At 37.7% G+C, this 16188-nt stretch overlaps 1 protein-coding gene across 1 annotated transcript; it reads right to left on the minus strand.

The window, feature by feature from the left end:
- Positions 1 to 2582: 2582 nt before the first annotated feature.
- Positions 2583 to 4441, minus strand: LOC110624022 (caffeoyl-CoA O-methyltransferase). The gene is made up of 5 exons (XM_021769073.2): positions 4263 to 4441; positions 4103 to 4182; positions 3854 to 3998; positions 3597 to 3728; positions 2583 to 3063 (listed from the first exon to the last, which is right to left on the minus strand). Exons 1-5 carry the CDS (start codon positions 4350 to 4352, stop codon positions 2770 to 2772), a joined length of 741 nt encoding a protein of 246 aa, XP_021624765.1. The 5' UTR covers positions 4353 to 4441; the 3' UTR covers positions 2583 to 2769.
- Positions 4442 to 16188: the final 11747 nt, after the last annotated feature.

Raw genomic sequence — 16188 nt, forward strand, 5'->3', positions numbered from 1 at the left:
GGGTAAAATGAGTTTTTATAAAAAGAATTTTAAGTATTTTTGAAAATATTTTTTAAAAATAATTTTTAATTAAAATTACGCCTTCAATTATCAAAAATGTAAGTTTGGCTGCAGATGGTGACTTTTCTAATCACCTATAAATTGAGCTCAACTTGAAAATGGAAAGAGATTTTCTCTATTGTCGAGCAAAGGTGAGCATATGCTAAATTCTTAATACATATTGCTTTATTCCTCCATAAACCCTTTAGAAATTGATGAAGCACATATCTAGAATTGAAATTTTCTTTTCTACAACTTTCCTCTTCCTTCTTTTAGGATTGTTGGGGTTTGGCTCTTCAAAGAGGTAAAGACTTCAGTGTTTAAGTTCTTTTAAAATGCATATAAATCATTTTTGAACCATTTTATGTTAGTTTATAGTTGAGCAATACATGTGAGATTGTTATTTTGTGTGCTAGTGTTGAGGCCTCAATAGTTTGAAAATTTCTTGTTTTAATAAATGCATGTTGAAGATTAGGACAGCTTTGAGTGATCTTAGACCTTATGAGTTATATTAAATAGTTTCTAGCTTCTGCATGTGTGTGTGGTCTAGTTTGGGGGCTAATGTACCATGGCAGAATCAAAATTTATATTGCAGAAATACCCAGATCTAGCCACCGAACTTGCTTGTGTAGGCGCCACCTTTGGCAACCTAACCTACCTCCGAAAGTTAAACTTTTAGATCTATACAGAGACTTTAGGCCGCTGAACCTACCGCTATAAGTCTCCTGTTAAGCTGTTCCCAATCCGTTTTTCTGCATGTTTTCCATATACTTTTAGGGATTTTTTAGAATAGTTTTAAGATTTTTAAAAGTTACGTTTGGTTCTTCATTTGGGTCAATTTGTGTAGAATTGGACTTGGAAGATTGCAGAGACCAACAATAAGGTAACTGTTAGAGAGCAAGAGTTGTATCTGCAAGAGGTGAATAGAACTAAACTAAAATTTTATTTTAATCAAATCAAATATTTTTAAGTATGCTCATGCATCATGAATAGTATTTATATTTGAATAGGCTATTCTGCATTAGATTCACAAATATGATCTATTGCATATTTAACTTTCACTGTGGATGGATATTAGATAATCCACTAGTCCTTGTGTTATGATATGAAATATTTATGTATAATCGATATTAAGTCCAAGTCGAGACCTATTCTATACCCCTGTCATTATATAAGAGAAACATTAGGGTGTCCATTCTATACCTTTTGACACTATGGATATATTATATTTAAGAGAATGTCCTAATAAGTATCCGTTGTAGGCCGAACAATATTAAATTTTATGGAGGATTACTAGTGACAAGTCCATTTTATTGTGAATTATTTATGTTACGATGCATACATTTGAGTATATGTTATATTAAACTGTTTTATAATATGTTTCTACTTACTAGGCTAACATAGTTTATCTCTTTTCTCTAACATAAGTTTGTAAGATCAGAGTTAGCGTGGGAGTTCAACAGAATCCTTTGGGTTTAGTTCTTTATATAATACTTAGTTATGGATATGTAAGATTGTTACGGTTTAGTATTATGCTTTGTCCAAAGTTATTTTATAATCCCTTTGTCAATAATCTTAGTATGTAAAATGTTTTAAATTTTTTTTCATGTTATGTTTGAATCGATATATGTGGTATGTTATGATATTTATACCGAAGTATTTAATGAGAGATCTAGTATATGTTTATGTTATAAAGTTATATTTTTATACACATACAAAGTTTGATTCATGATGATATTCTTTATATGTTTTAAGATCATATTAGGATTATATCAGATGTACCAGGATATAGAATATACTTGATACAAGTTCTAACGACCTTAAATCGACTTAAACTCTAGCGCCAGTAACAGTTTGATTTTTTAGGACGTTACACTACTAATCGCAATATTCAAACTAAAAAAGACTAAGAAATCAAATTCTACTTGTTCCCTTTTATTTGCGTGTTCACATGATGAAGAGATGGAGAAGTTTGCAAATGAGATTTTGGTGATTTGTAAAGATGTAGTCTCAATTAAGTTGCTAGTTCTCTTTGAAAATAGCTTTAGATCCCTAGTTTGGTAGTAGCATATTAAAGATTTTCTCTAGGTAACATGGTTACAACACATCAGTGGTGTTTTTAGAGTTCCTGGTGTGGGGGTTGGATATATTGATGGTTGGTTCTAATTTTTTGGTTATTGAGTAGGTTTGGGCTTTTCTCTTAAACTTATTATAATATCTTTCACTATATCTACCTTACTGTTAGCCAATTGAGCCATGATAATGCAATAGCAAAATAGCAAAATTACGTATTAAAAATATAATAAAGGTAAATAATATAAAATTTATTTTTTAATTTAAATTTATCTCTATATTATTATTAAAATATTAAATAAATCTAAAGGATACTAAATAGGTCGAAAAAGCATAACTCACACTTAAAATTTTTATAAGTGACGGTCAATGATAAATTTGATTTACAATATGAATTTTTGCCTTTTCAACTATGATTAGCGGGCAAAATTTTTAATCTTTTAGCCATAATGCAATTTAAGAAAAAAAAAAACCACAGAATTTGGGATGCGTTCAATTGAAATTTGTCAAAGCATCGGCCATTCATTCAGGCACAAACATTGAAGCAGAAAATATATTCTTTTTTAAAAAAAAAAGAAAAATAAAAGTTAATACATATAAATCGTTTTGTGCTTTGCCGATCAAGGGTTAACATCAAATACATCACAATGGAGTTGATCACTTGATCCGACGGCAGAGAGTGATCCCATCACCAACCGGTAGCATGCAAATCTCAATCCTTGGATCAGCTGGTAGGGCCTTATTGAGCTCCATCACAAAGTCCCTGTAGTACTTGACATACTTCCTTAGGGGTGCATCAGGTGGGGCCACCACAGACCCGTTCCACAGTGTGTTGTCGTACCCGATCACTCCTCCAACTTTCACTAATTCAATCAATCTCTTGTGGTAGTTCAGATAATTGTCCTTATCAGCGTCGACAAATATGAAGTCAAAAGTTCCATGATACTTGCCCTGTGGTTCACAACACCAAAGCATTACTCCAATTTTATTGATTGATTGTTGAAATTAAATCTAAAAGAATAATACTAATAAACTCTAATTCAATAATATTAGGGCCTTATCCAATGGAGGTCTCAAATTTAAATTTATTTGAAGTTAATTATGACAAAATAAAAAAATTACAAAAAGTTCTAATAAATTTGGCCTCCTCTGTTCTTCATTTAAGGTGAAAAAAAAAATCATATCACTTAGGCCAAATATGGTTACTTTTATAAAAATATAATGTAACATTCATTTTAAAGTTATTTATCTTAAATATATCATATTTATGTGAAAAATGCACTTCTAAAATTGCCAAAAAAGTTTCAATTTCCATCTTTAAAGTTGACTCAAGAAAAAAAATATAAAACCATAAGATTAATCTTAGATTTTTTTTAAAAAGTTTTTCCTTGATAAATTCGTATCCTGCTGAAAATAAGAAAAGAAAGACAATATGATAATTCCTTTTTTCAGAATTTATATAAATATATATTAAAAAATCATACTTCTGCAATCATTTGATCAAGCACAGGCAAAGCAGGGCCTTCTTTGAAATCAATCTTGTGTGCAACACCAGCTTTCTGGATAACAGGCAGACCCAGCTCATAATTTTCTCTGTTTATGTCCATGGCCAAGATCTGCAACAATCAAATCAACACACATATCAATCAACTAACTCAATGAGTGGTTTTTTCAGATTTTTGTAATATAATCAATCTCTCCATCTGGGTTTGTGAGATTTGATTCTACAAAACCAAATTACCTTTCCATCATCAGGAAGAGCAAGAGCAGTTGCCAAGAGAGAATATCCAGTATAGACACCAATTTCCATGGTATTCTTGGCATTCATAAGCTTCAAAATCATGTTCAAGAACTGCCCTTCATCAGCTGATGTAGTCATAATATTCCTATAAATTCATTCACACATCAAATACAATCAGCAACCCCAAAGACAAAAACCCAGAAATATTTCAATAAGTTTTTGAGAATCCGGATCAAGAACAGAACAAACCAGGGATGCTTGGCAGTTAGCTCCCTGAGCTCCTTCATAGGTTCAGGCTCTCTTGGATACACGCTAGTCTCAAGTATATACTAAAAAACCGCAAAAACAAAAGATCAGAAGCCGAAGAAGAAGAAGAAGAAATCAGGATAATTTGAAATCGAAGGTTCACCTGGTAAAGTTCATCGCTCTGCAGAAGGCTTTTGTGGCCAACTTCTTGGTGCCTGCCTGCCTGATTTTGCTGTTCATTGTTGGAAGCCATTGATGTGGGCTTTTGTTTCTTGTTTCTACGATTGGAGTTGAAGAGGATGAATGTCTGGGTTAGGGAGAGCTGATTCTGAAATGGGAAACGGGAGAGATGTATTTATGGAGATGAGAGGCCGGTTCGAATCGGAGTAGAGAGTTGTTGGACCGGCTGCCAACCGATCGGGGGTTGGTAAGGTATAGTGATAGTGTTGGTATGTGGAGCCCACTCATCGATGCGCAATCGTTGAATTTTCAATTTCACAGGTTCATGGTCCTCTTGGCGTCTTGCCTTTGCGCGGTTGGTGTACTGACAACGTGACGTCATTTTATGGTAATAATTAATAAATAATAATAATAATAATAATATATATGTGCTCAGCTTCTCCCATGTGCGAAACTTTTTTTAATGTTAAATTTATTTTGTAGGTTTTTGAATTACATCCAAATTAATGTATATATTTTCATATTTTTCAAATTAACAGGGCAATCCCTGTAATCAAATGGAAGATCTTTTTATCTAATTTTTAATTAATTATAATTAAAATATTTTTAAAATATAATATTATTTAAATATTAAATTATATAAAAAATTAGCTCTTGTATTTTTAGGTTTTATTTTTAAAAATTAAAAATTAATAATTTTATGCAATGAAAAAATAGATATTAAACTATTAAGTACTAAAAATAAAAATAGATATACTTTAATTTTGACATTTGTCAGATACGTAAAAGTATTTTTTTTATTTTTTAAAAGTTAATTGAAAATTTAAAACTTCAATACTTTTTAATAATCACTATCCACCTTTAAATTAAATGAACTAATCTATCTCCTAAATTAAATAAATATTTTAATTTAAAATGAAATGCAAGAGAACCATAAGAATTTTATCTTAAATAATATATACTATTTTCGATTGAAATGATGTAATTTATTTTTCTATTTTTTTAAAATTTTATTTTTCATATGTTTTACCATACAAAAACTGCATTATAAAACTAAAAAGATAGCAAAGATTATAAAAATGAAAACAAATCTAAAAAGTTAGAAAGAAACTAATTAGAAGGCAACAAATTACGTAGACAATGTTTAGCAACTAAATCAATAAAATAATTAATCACATGAGAAATACAAGAAAAGATAAGGGATGTAAAGCAAGAGTGAAATTGAAGAATAGTCAAAACAGATAAACTAATTGTCCAGGGTAGAGAGGGAGGATTACCACAGAGAATAGTATACAAAATAAAAAAATTTGTCTCACATTTAAGGCAGAATAACCTGTATGGAAAGCCCATAAAATGCCTTCTAGAACAGTTCGAACCTCACCAGCAATAACATAGAACACCATAACTTTTTAGTAAAATCAAAAAGTATCGTACTCGTACAATCAGACGTGATAAGAACAATAGCAGCCAAAGGAAATTGATCTTTCCAAGACACGTCACAATTGAGTTTGACAAAACCAAAGAAGGAGGATGCTAAACCAGACTAGAAGGCACTCTAGAGGAACTACCTAAAGGAGAGGAATAAAAATACCCCACTAAGCTGAAACTACTGAAGGTCAAGAGAGATTTGGCAAGAGATAAAGAAAGGATCAAGCTGTAAATTATTGAAAACACAGCTATTCCTAGCCTTCCAAATATGCCAAAGCCTAATAACAACCACGGTCAGAAGATAAGAACCTTGAGAATGTGAATGCAAGGAAGCCAACATATCCTCCCACCATTAAGCAAAACTAGAAAAACCAAAAGCATCAGACTTATATGTTTCACCGCCTTAAGCTGAGAGTGACATATTAGACAAGTAGAGGTAGGTACCAGACGTTGATTAACTAAAGTAGCTAGGACAAGTAGAGCCCCATGAATGCAATGCCAGAGAAAAATACACAACTTCGGTATAACCTGAGTAGTCCAAATGCTTTTCTAGATATGGAAAGGAGGATTCAAAGAGGAGATTGAGTATGGAAAACTAGCATGAGCAGAATCTTTATTCATAAGAAGATAGTAACCTAACCGGAACATATATTGCCCATTGGACATATACAACAAGTGGAACAACGGGAATGGAAAGGATGACCAGTACAAGAGAGACATCAAACAAACAGTGCACTAATAGTTGATTCCAAGATAAAAGTTAGCAATTAATGAGATCGGCCACCTTAGTGAGGAAAATTGGATGGTAGAGGGAACCAAGGATGAGACCATAGAGAAGTAGACATGCCATCTCCAATATTCAAATGAGCCCTAAGACGAAGAATAGATTGGCCATCAAGCAAGCTCTGCCAGATCCAAGCAAGCTCTATCCCCCATATATTTATTCTAATGTTATAATTTTAAATCCAATTAGAATAAAATTTTCTAGGATTCTAAAAGCTATATTGAAATCTGAAATGTTTTGTATCTTTAAAATAAAATGAATAAAAAGTATGACTTCAGTTTGAATAATAATTTGGATTGTTAATCGTTCCAATTCCTAATAGGGAATTCTTATTTTGCTTAGAGACTTATTTTGCTTAAAGATATTCATTTGTATGTTTATCATATCAATTACAATACTTGTGAAAAAAAAAATCTAACTAGATATGTTTGTGAAAGAATCAAATGAATAAGAAGGATAATGAGATTTGAACTATTAAGGAAAAGGGAGAGTATAATAAAAATAATTAGGGGGTCGAGCAGACCTAAAGAGACTTAAACCCTCACGATTTCTAAAGTCCATGAATTTTTCTTTTACTATAAATTTTCTTGTTGTCCATATTGACATGTAGAATGAGATTATATCTCTATTCTAGTCCGATTAATCAGTTATCTATCATACTTTAAAAGGAATAGTTTGATCAATCAATATTTAACCTTTTTTTCAATTTGGAATAAGTTCAAAACAATTTTTTATGAGTTGGACACTTTAACTATTCAGCCATGGATACTTAGTGGAGATCCTTGTACATAGTAAATAACCAAATTCCAATTAAAATGAAATCTTTAGGTGGAATCAATGCAATTTAGGAGGAAGCAATGAAACAAACCCTTGGTGCAATATTGACAATCTCACAAAGATGAAATTTCATTTACTGATCTCACCTTTACAAAATCAATCCTTTTTTGTTGTACAAAAATATGTGGAGCTCAATATGTTTAGAAACACATGAGAGCGTTCTTTTGCATATATTATTACTAGTATTTGGATCATTCATAGCATTATTATACCTTCCTAATTCATTGTAGATTAGTTATTTGTTGGTCTAGTGACAGAGCGGTTGTCGAAGCCGGTCAAAATAATCAATTCATTTATCAACAATATAAATACTGTAGATAGTGGTGAAAGGATCGAATCCACAGGGAATTGATACTTACCTATCTTTCTTGTCAAGACCAAATAAACAAACAGAAAATAAATAGACAATGAAAATAAAGTGCAAGTAAAGTAAAAAAAAGGGTTTTGGGATTGATTCAATTAATCTAATGGTGAAAGCAAATAAATAAAGCAAATAAAAATAAAGAGGAAACAATAATGATAAAAGCTCTAGTTGAAGATTCAGATTCACTTTAGTTGATAGGATTGATCATTGACTCATATGTTCCTTTGTTGATTCAATAAATTGGCCATGGAGATTGAAGAAGCTTCTCACATCCATTGTCTCTCTTTAAGATTAAATCAATTAGGGAAAGTCCTCCAATTAATTACTAATTAACAATTGCCAAAGAACGTCTTTGAGCCTTAGGCCTTTTACAATAGTCAATTGCATAAAGATATAGAGAGAACCAATTCTAGTCACCCACATGCATGGAGACAACACTAGATCATGCGATTTCCTTGGTGATGCACCAAGTGTTCTTATGGTTGAATAAATCAAGCAATTTCGGACTTAAAATCACTCAAACCAACAATATATTACCTTGCAACAAAGAATCAATGGAGATCTTAAATAACAAAGCAATAATGTCCTTAAGCATGAAATCACAAGAATACTGAATAACAAAAGATAAACAATGTAGTCCAAGTCTCTCAATCCACAATACAACTAAAGCTTCACTTGTTCTTCAACTAGAAAGGAGGTTTCAGCCTCTCATGGCTGAAACAAAAACTAAAAATAAAAGAAAAGAAGAAAGGTAGAAGAAGAGATGTGAATTTCGTAGGTGTCTCCCAAGGGGAGCTTCGGGACCCTGTAGAGGCTTCTTATGTGGCTTTTTATAGTTGAAAAGTGTTGCCCTAGGTCATACTTACTGCCCAAGAGGTATTTTCTGCCCAAGATGTGTCTGAAAAGGTAAGAATCGCGCTTTTCGGCTTCAGAAGGAAGGCTGCGCGAAAATACACTGCTGAAGGAAGTTGGTGTGCGCGGTTTGCTCTCAGAAAGGGAAGGAGGCGCAGATTGTGCTTCCTAAATAAGTTTAGATGCTGACCTTGCTTCCTAATTAGTGTAGAGGCTGCCCAAGGTGCTGCCCATATGCAACTTGCTGCTCAAGTTGTTGCAAAAGAGGAAAGAATCGGACTGCAAGGCTTCAGAAGGAAGTTGGCGCGCAGATCGCCTTCAGAATAGGAAAGGAGCGTACCTTGTACTTGAAAAGGAAGGAAGAGCGATCCAAGGCTGCCAATAGAGGAAGAAAAGTCGTGGCTTGATGTTCATAAGGAAATATGCACGTACTAAGGCTTTCAGAAGAGGAAGGATGCGCGGATCATGCTTCCAGAAGAGGTGGCGCGCGCATGGATTGCAAAAGAGGCAGGAGAATGCAGTCATTAATGTGCAGAAGTGGAAATATATATGTCCAGTCTTTCCTTTTTAGGTGGAGCCTTCATTTGAATTTTAAACGCTGAACGCAGAAGAGGCAAGTGTGCCTTGATGAGACCTTGCTGCCTAAATTGGAAGATTTGACTGCTGCAGTACGTGCACATCTTTGAATAAGGAAAGAAAGATCTGCGATTCGAAATTCAAATAATTTCCTGACTGAGCTTTCCTTATTTGCTTTTGTCTCTGCACTTTCCTCATTTGAAGACTTTCCTTTCCTGAAAACCTGCCTTATTTGAAAACTTTCCTTTCTTAGCACATGTTCTAAATAAGGCAGGAAAGATTCTGCAGTTCGAATTTCGGACAGTTTGCTAACTGTGCTTTCTGACACTTTCCTTATTTGGCACTTTCCATATATGAAAACTTTCCTTATTTAGAACTTTCCATATATGAAAACTTTCCTTTTCTGGAACTTTCCATAATTGGCACTTTTTGGCAGTTTTAAGAGCATTTTCTCCAGAATGTCTCTTTACACCTAAAATCTGCAAAACATTATTAAAACCACAAAATTAGGTAGAAAAGGTGCAAATAAACATTAAGAACATCATGATAAAGTGGGCTAAAATATGCTCTGTCATCTAGGTTTAGCTTATGATGTATTTGGAAGCTCTCATATAAATGAATATTTTATCGAACCTTTTTTCTTGATATTATAATCCGAATTTTGAAAATGTTTTGTAATTTTATCTAATTTTGAAATCTAGATGGGTTAGCGTGTATTATTTGGTGACATGGCATGTTTCGTGTTTTTTTTTTAAATAGTTTTTTATGGAACCTACCAGACATGTAAGATTACTATAGATGTCATAGCTAGTAACCAGGGTTAACTTATATTAATTAATTAAAATAAAGATAAATTAGTTTATCATTTATTAAATTGAAGAGAAGATTGAAATGTCTAGATCCCAAATTGAAAGCTCGCTGTAATGTTTCGAATTTTTAATTTATTTATCTTATTATTAAATTCTACCGGCGCCTGGAATTGCAATTTTAGTCCGAATGCGCGGGCTCCGAAACTGACCTCCAAAAGGGGTTAATATTATAGTCTTTCCTTCTATTTTCAGATGTCCTGGAAGCAATTGAGGTGTCACAATTAGCATTGATAAGTTCGAACTCAAATTATCATTTTATTATAATATTTATGTTTAACTTAATACATTATTGAATATATGTATTATGATTACTATAATTGAGCGAAGTTGTTTGCTATAGCAATATATTATAATTAAGGATTTTAGTAAAAATTTGTGAAATTTTTTTAGAATATATTCAATATTTGTAGAATTGTAGAGGATTTTAAATGTGAGTTAAAATTTATAATTGGCTATTATTGGTTTGTTTTGAGAATACTTGAAAAAAGTTATATATTATTGTAATACCCGGCTAGACTCCGGTATCGGAATTCCTACCGTCCGGTGGAATCTCGGATGTCGGAAGCCTCTAGTAGGGTAGAAACATGTTTTCATAAAATGTTTTAAAGTATTTCATGGTTTTAAGTATGAAAGTTAAATGAGTTTTTCATGAAAAGTCTTTGGAGGAAAACCCAGGTTCGGCCGCCGAAAGTCAAGTTTGGCCGCCGAACATGCATGCGTTTTGGAGGCACGTTAGGCCCCCGAAAGCATGAGTGAGGGAAGTTCAGGTTCGGCCGCCAAAAGTCAAGTTCGGCCGCCGAACATGGCATGCATGCGGAAGCACTTTCGGCCCCCGAACGTGGCCTGGCCAGCCACTATAAAAGGGTCACTTAGTCGAAATGGGCGAGCTTTCTCCCATTTTCGGCCACAGCTAGCTTCCGACCTCCCTCTCCCCAGATCTAGTGTTTTTCCTTCAAATCCCCACCATTTTTCTTGAGTTTTAAGCTTGCATTGAAGATTTTGAACTTTTGAAACAAGTTTTGGAGCTTTGGGAACTCAGGAGCTCATTTTCGTGGATCTCCAAGTTTAGGTCGTCTTCCTCTCGATCTTCAAGAGGTAAGGGCCGATCTTAAGCTCCTTATATGTTTTAAATAAGTTTTATGAAGTTTTATGGGGTAGAAATGCATGTTTAAGTTAGTTGAGCTATGTTAGGTTTTATGTGATTTTTGAACAATGTGGCATGTTTGAGTATGTTTGAAGTGTTGTAGTTGGGGTATATGCTAGTTTGAGGCCCCTAGGTGTAATGTATGATATGTATGCATGTTTTAGAGCTAGTTTATGCATGATTGGTGAGTTTGGAGTAAAAAATGCACAAAGGAGCCAAGTTTCTGCCCTTTGGCAGAAACCAGGTTCGGCAGCCGAAGGCACTTTCGGCCGCCGAACATGGCTGGTGAGGCAGGCCTTTCGGCTGCCGAAGTTGCCCCCGAAAGGAGACTTTCATCTCTGTCTGGCACTTTCGGCCGCCGAAGGTGCCGCCGAACATGCATGAGTTTCGCCTCTGTCTGAGAGTTTCGGCCGCCGAAGGTGCCGCCGAACCTGCCTGACTTTCGGCTCTGGAGGGACTTTCGGCCGCCGAACCTGCCGCCGAAAGTGCCATGTTCAGCCATTTCTTGCATGTTTTTCTATGATTGTTTCATGATGTTTTAGGGGGTTTTTTGGGAGTATATTGGAGTTATGTTTATGTATGTTTGGTCCCTCATTGGAGTCCACCTGTGTAGGTTCGGACCCGAGGAACCGAGGACCCCAGCAGTGAGCCAGCTGCTACAGAGTTTATCAGAGCTAGCCAGAGGTGAGTGGAATAAACCTTAAGTTTTAAATTAAACGAAATATGAATTTTGAGCATGACCCATGCATCATTAATGCCATGAGTTATAGTAGGTTGTTTGCATTAGTATTCACGAATATGTTGCATTGCATTTATGATGTTGATGTGGATTGATTATTGGATGATCCTTTAGTCCTCATATGGCATGATGATGCTACGGCATGATACGGTATGGAAGTCCAGGTTGTACCCATTCTACGTCCCTGGCATGATGTAAGAGGAAGTCCAGGTTGTACCCATTCTACGTCCCTGGCATGATGTAAGAGGAAGTCCAGGTTGTACCCATTCTACGTCCCTGGCACAGTTGGACTGTATGATATGTTATGTTAAGAGAAAGACCGGTTGTACCCATTCTACGTCCCGACACAGTTGGACTATGTAGAGGACTATAGGTGACAATACCATCCGAGATGTGATTAGTTGTGATGTGTTGCATTACATAATGGCATGAAATTTTAAATATATGATTTCACTATTCTGCTCACTGGGCTTTGTAGCTCACCCCTCTCCCCTAACCCCAGATGTGCAGGTACAGGGTAGACCAGGAGGTTAGCCAGAGTTTTGAAGTATATCTATGTAATAGTTAGATTGTGGACATGACAATTGTATTGTGATGTAATGTAAGAGATTTCAGTATGTTATGTAATGAGATATATATTTTGAGGTTATAGATGTGCTTGACCCTATGAGTATTGTAATCCCTTGTTGACACATGATCTTGATGTTTATGTTTAAGCCAACTCATCTCATGTTGTATCGCCCGTTGGGGCATTGATGAGATCCCACAGAGGGATCATGATTATGGTCAGGACTATGTACATGTATGTTCAGGTTGAGTTCGACGTTTAAAAAGAAAAGTTTTAAATTTTTATGCATGTTGTTGATCATGTATGGGATTATACAGGTTTACAGGTTATATGACAGGCTTGCTACGGGTCCCGGCGGCCTTAAGTCGACCCGGATCCTAGCGCCGGTAGCGGTCCGATTTTCGGGTCGTTACAGAATGGTATCAGAGCCCTAGGTTCATGTGGTCGGACCTGGAGTGTCGGGCTCATAGAGGTTATAGAAGGTCAAGCACAATAGGAAGGTCATGTCCACTAGGATAGGATGTTGAGTCCTGTCTTGTATGATGATGTGAAATGCTATGATATGAATGATGTATATGTGATGAGGGTTCATGTGTGCCCACATGAACCATATGATGCTAATGTTTGTATGATGTGTACTGTTTTCAGAAAACAGGATGAGAGGAACTCGTCGATCTGCACGATTGACTGGAGTGCCACCTGAGGATGAGGGCACGAGCGCCCGTCCTCCTACGTTGCCTAGGGCAATGTCTTGTAGAGCCAACAGAGAAAGGGTGTCAAGGGACCCTAGAAGGTCTTTTGATGCTAGCAGAAGGGGGACAGATAGAGGAGGAAGTTCTTCAGATGTGAGGGAAGTTACAGGAGAAGATCAGAGGAGGGATGGGAACCTGGATGTGAGCATGGAGGAAGAGGGGACAGGGGAGTCTCAGGGAGGCGTTCAGGCCTCGGGGTATGGTTTTCCACCCCATTATCCACCCTTCCCACAGGGTTCAGGGTATCCGATGGGAGGTACATCGGATTACTCCAGCTTTAACCCCTACCCTACCTACATGCCTTATCCACCTTTCTATCCACCCTACACACAGTATCCAGCTTATCCACCCTCACCCTTCTATCCAAACCCGGCAAACCCCACCTCGGGGAATGCTGCACCTCCACCTCCACCACCTACAGAACCAGCAGTCCCAGTTACTCAACTTCCTAGACCTAGCTCAGCTGATGGGAGCAAGGTAAAGATGACAGATTACCTCAAGCTAGATGCTCCCAAATACAAGTCAGGGGATGACCCCTTTGAGTATCTGAGAGTGGTGAAGACAATAACTGATGAGCTAGGGGCAAGTGACAGCAGGGCCATTCAGATGGCAGGGTTCACTTTAAAGTGCAAGAAGGCACGGGAGTGGTTCAAGTGTTATGTGGACCCGAGACTAGACGGTATGACATGGGAAGAATTTGCGAATGAGTTCGCTGGATGGGCTTTTCCAGACAGTTCCAGAGAACTGAAGATGATTGAGTTTGAACAACTAAGGCAGTCAGAGCACATGGGTGTAGAGGAGTTCACGGATAAATTCTTGGAGCTATTGCCTTTTTCAGGGCAAGCTCTAGATACAGATACGAAGAAAGCCAAGAGGTATGTTATGAAGCTGCATTCCAGGTACTCCTCGTTAATTCAGTCAGCTGAGAGAGAAAGTTTCCACACTGTGGTGGATATGGCTTGAAGAATGGAAGCAAGTGCTATAGTTGAGGGGTCAGTGAAGCAGTCAGTGACCCAGTCTTCAGGGGTTAAGACCCCAGGCAGAGGAGGACCAGGTTTCTCTTCTCAGAGCTCAGGTAAGAAGAGGTGGGATAACACCACCAGGAAGCCAAAGAAGAATAAGTTTTGGAACAAGTTGAAATCCGGTCTGGGATTTGGCGGTGGCTCGAGCTCAGGCTCAGATGGTACAGAATGCCAGAGATGTGGAAGACCGCACAGGGGAGTGTGTCGAGCTGGGACTAATGCATGTTTCAGATGTGGACAGGAGGGACACATGGCTCGGCAGTGTCCTAGAGCGCCTTTTATGGGCCAGCCCCAGCAGACAGCTTCTGGTAGTGTGGCACAGCCAGCAGTTCCAGCCACAACTCAGGACAGTGGCAGAGGTAGAGGGAGACGGGCAGCCTCTTCTTCTGGTTCCCGAGGTGAAGGTCCATCAGCTCCAGCCAGGATCTTCACCATGACTTAGTAGGAGGCTAACACATCCAACACCGTAGTGTCAGGTAATCTCGTCATTGGGTGTTCTGATGTGTATGCATTAATGGACCCGGGTGCATCTCATTCATTTATTGCTCCGAGAGCCGTTGAGAGGTTGGGTCTGATAGTCTCTGGGTTAGAGTGTCCCCTATGGGTCAGTGGACCCAAGTGTGACCCGTCAGTGGCAGTGTCAGTCTGCCAGTACAGTCCAGTTTTTGTTGAGGGAAGATGCCTCTCCGCCGACCTTGTGGTTCTAGATTTGACAGACTTTGACGTCATTCTAGGGATGGATTGGCTATCTACCCATGGTGCTACCTTGGACTGCAGGGATAAGGTAGTCAGGTTCAGAGAACAGAACGGGTCAGAGGTCGTCTTCAGAGGAGACATGAGGGGCACACCTAGAGGTCTGATATCAGCTCTTCAGGCTCGTAGGTTGCTTAGGAAGGGATGTCAGGGGTACTTAGCTCATGTGAGAGAGCTAGACAGTCAGGTCAGGGAGCCGGCCTCAGTGCCAGTTGTCAGAGAGTTTCAGGATGTCTTTCCTGATGAGCTTCCAGGTTTACCACCTGCTAGGGAGATAGAGTTCGAGATAGAGTTGGTGCCTGGAACTAGACCGATCTCTATCCCTCCCTACAGGATGGCCCCAGCCGAGTTAAAGGAGTTGAAAGAGCAGTTGCAAGAGCTGGTAGACAAGGGCTTCATCCGACCGAGTACCTCACCTTGGGGTGCTCCGGTCTTGTTTGTGAGGAAGAAGGATGGATCCCTTAGACTTTGTATCGACTACAGGCAGTTGAACAAAGTCACTACAAAAAATAGGTACCCTCTGCCAAGGATCGATGATCTATTCGACCAGCTAGCAGGAGCGAGTTGTTTCTCCAAAATAGATCTGAGATCGGGGTACCATCAGCTAAGGATAAGGGATGAAGATGTGCCGAAGACAGCCTTCAGGACCAGATATGGGCATTTCGAGTTCCTTGTAATGCCGTTCGGGTTAACAAACGCCCTTGCAGCATTCATGGATCTCATGAACAGAGTATTTAGCCAGTACCTGGATCACTTCGTTATTGTCTTCATAGATGATATCTTGGTGTATTCCAGGAATGCAGAGGAGCATGCCCATCATCTGCGGTTGGTCTTGCAGACTTTGAGGGAACATGGCTTGTATGCCAAGTTCTCTAAATGCGAGTTCTGGCTGAGGAGCATTTCGTTCTTGGGGCATGTAGTGTCAGAGAATGGGATTGAGGTGGACCCCAAGAAGACAGAAACTGTGGCTAACTGGCCTAGACCCACTTCAGTGACAGAGATTAGAAGTTTCTTGGGTTTGGCAGGTTACTACAGGAGGTTCGTTCAGGACTTCTTGAAAATAGCAGCTCCTCTGACCAGACTAACCAGGAAGAATCAGAAATTTCTGTGGACCGACCAGTGCAAAGAGAGTTTTGAAGAGCTTAAGAAGAGGTTGACTTCAGCACCAGTTTTAGCTCTGCCATCTAGTGATGAGGACTTTACGGTCTTTTGTGATGCATC

This window comes from Manihot esculenta, chromosome 10 (assembly GCF_001659605.2).
Source record: "Manihot esculenta cultivar AM560-2 chromosome 10, M.esculenta_v8, whole genome shotgun sequence".
In the NCBI taxonomy this organism is placed as follows: Eukaryota; Viridiplantae; Streptophyta; class Magnoliopsida; order Malpighiales; family Euphorbiaceae; genus Manihot; species Manihot esculenta.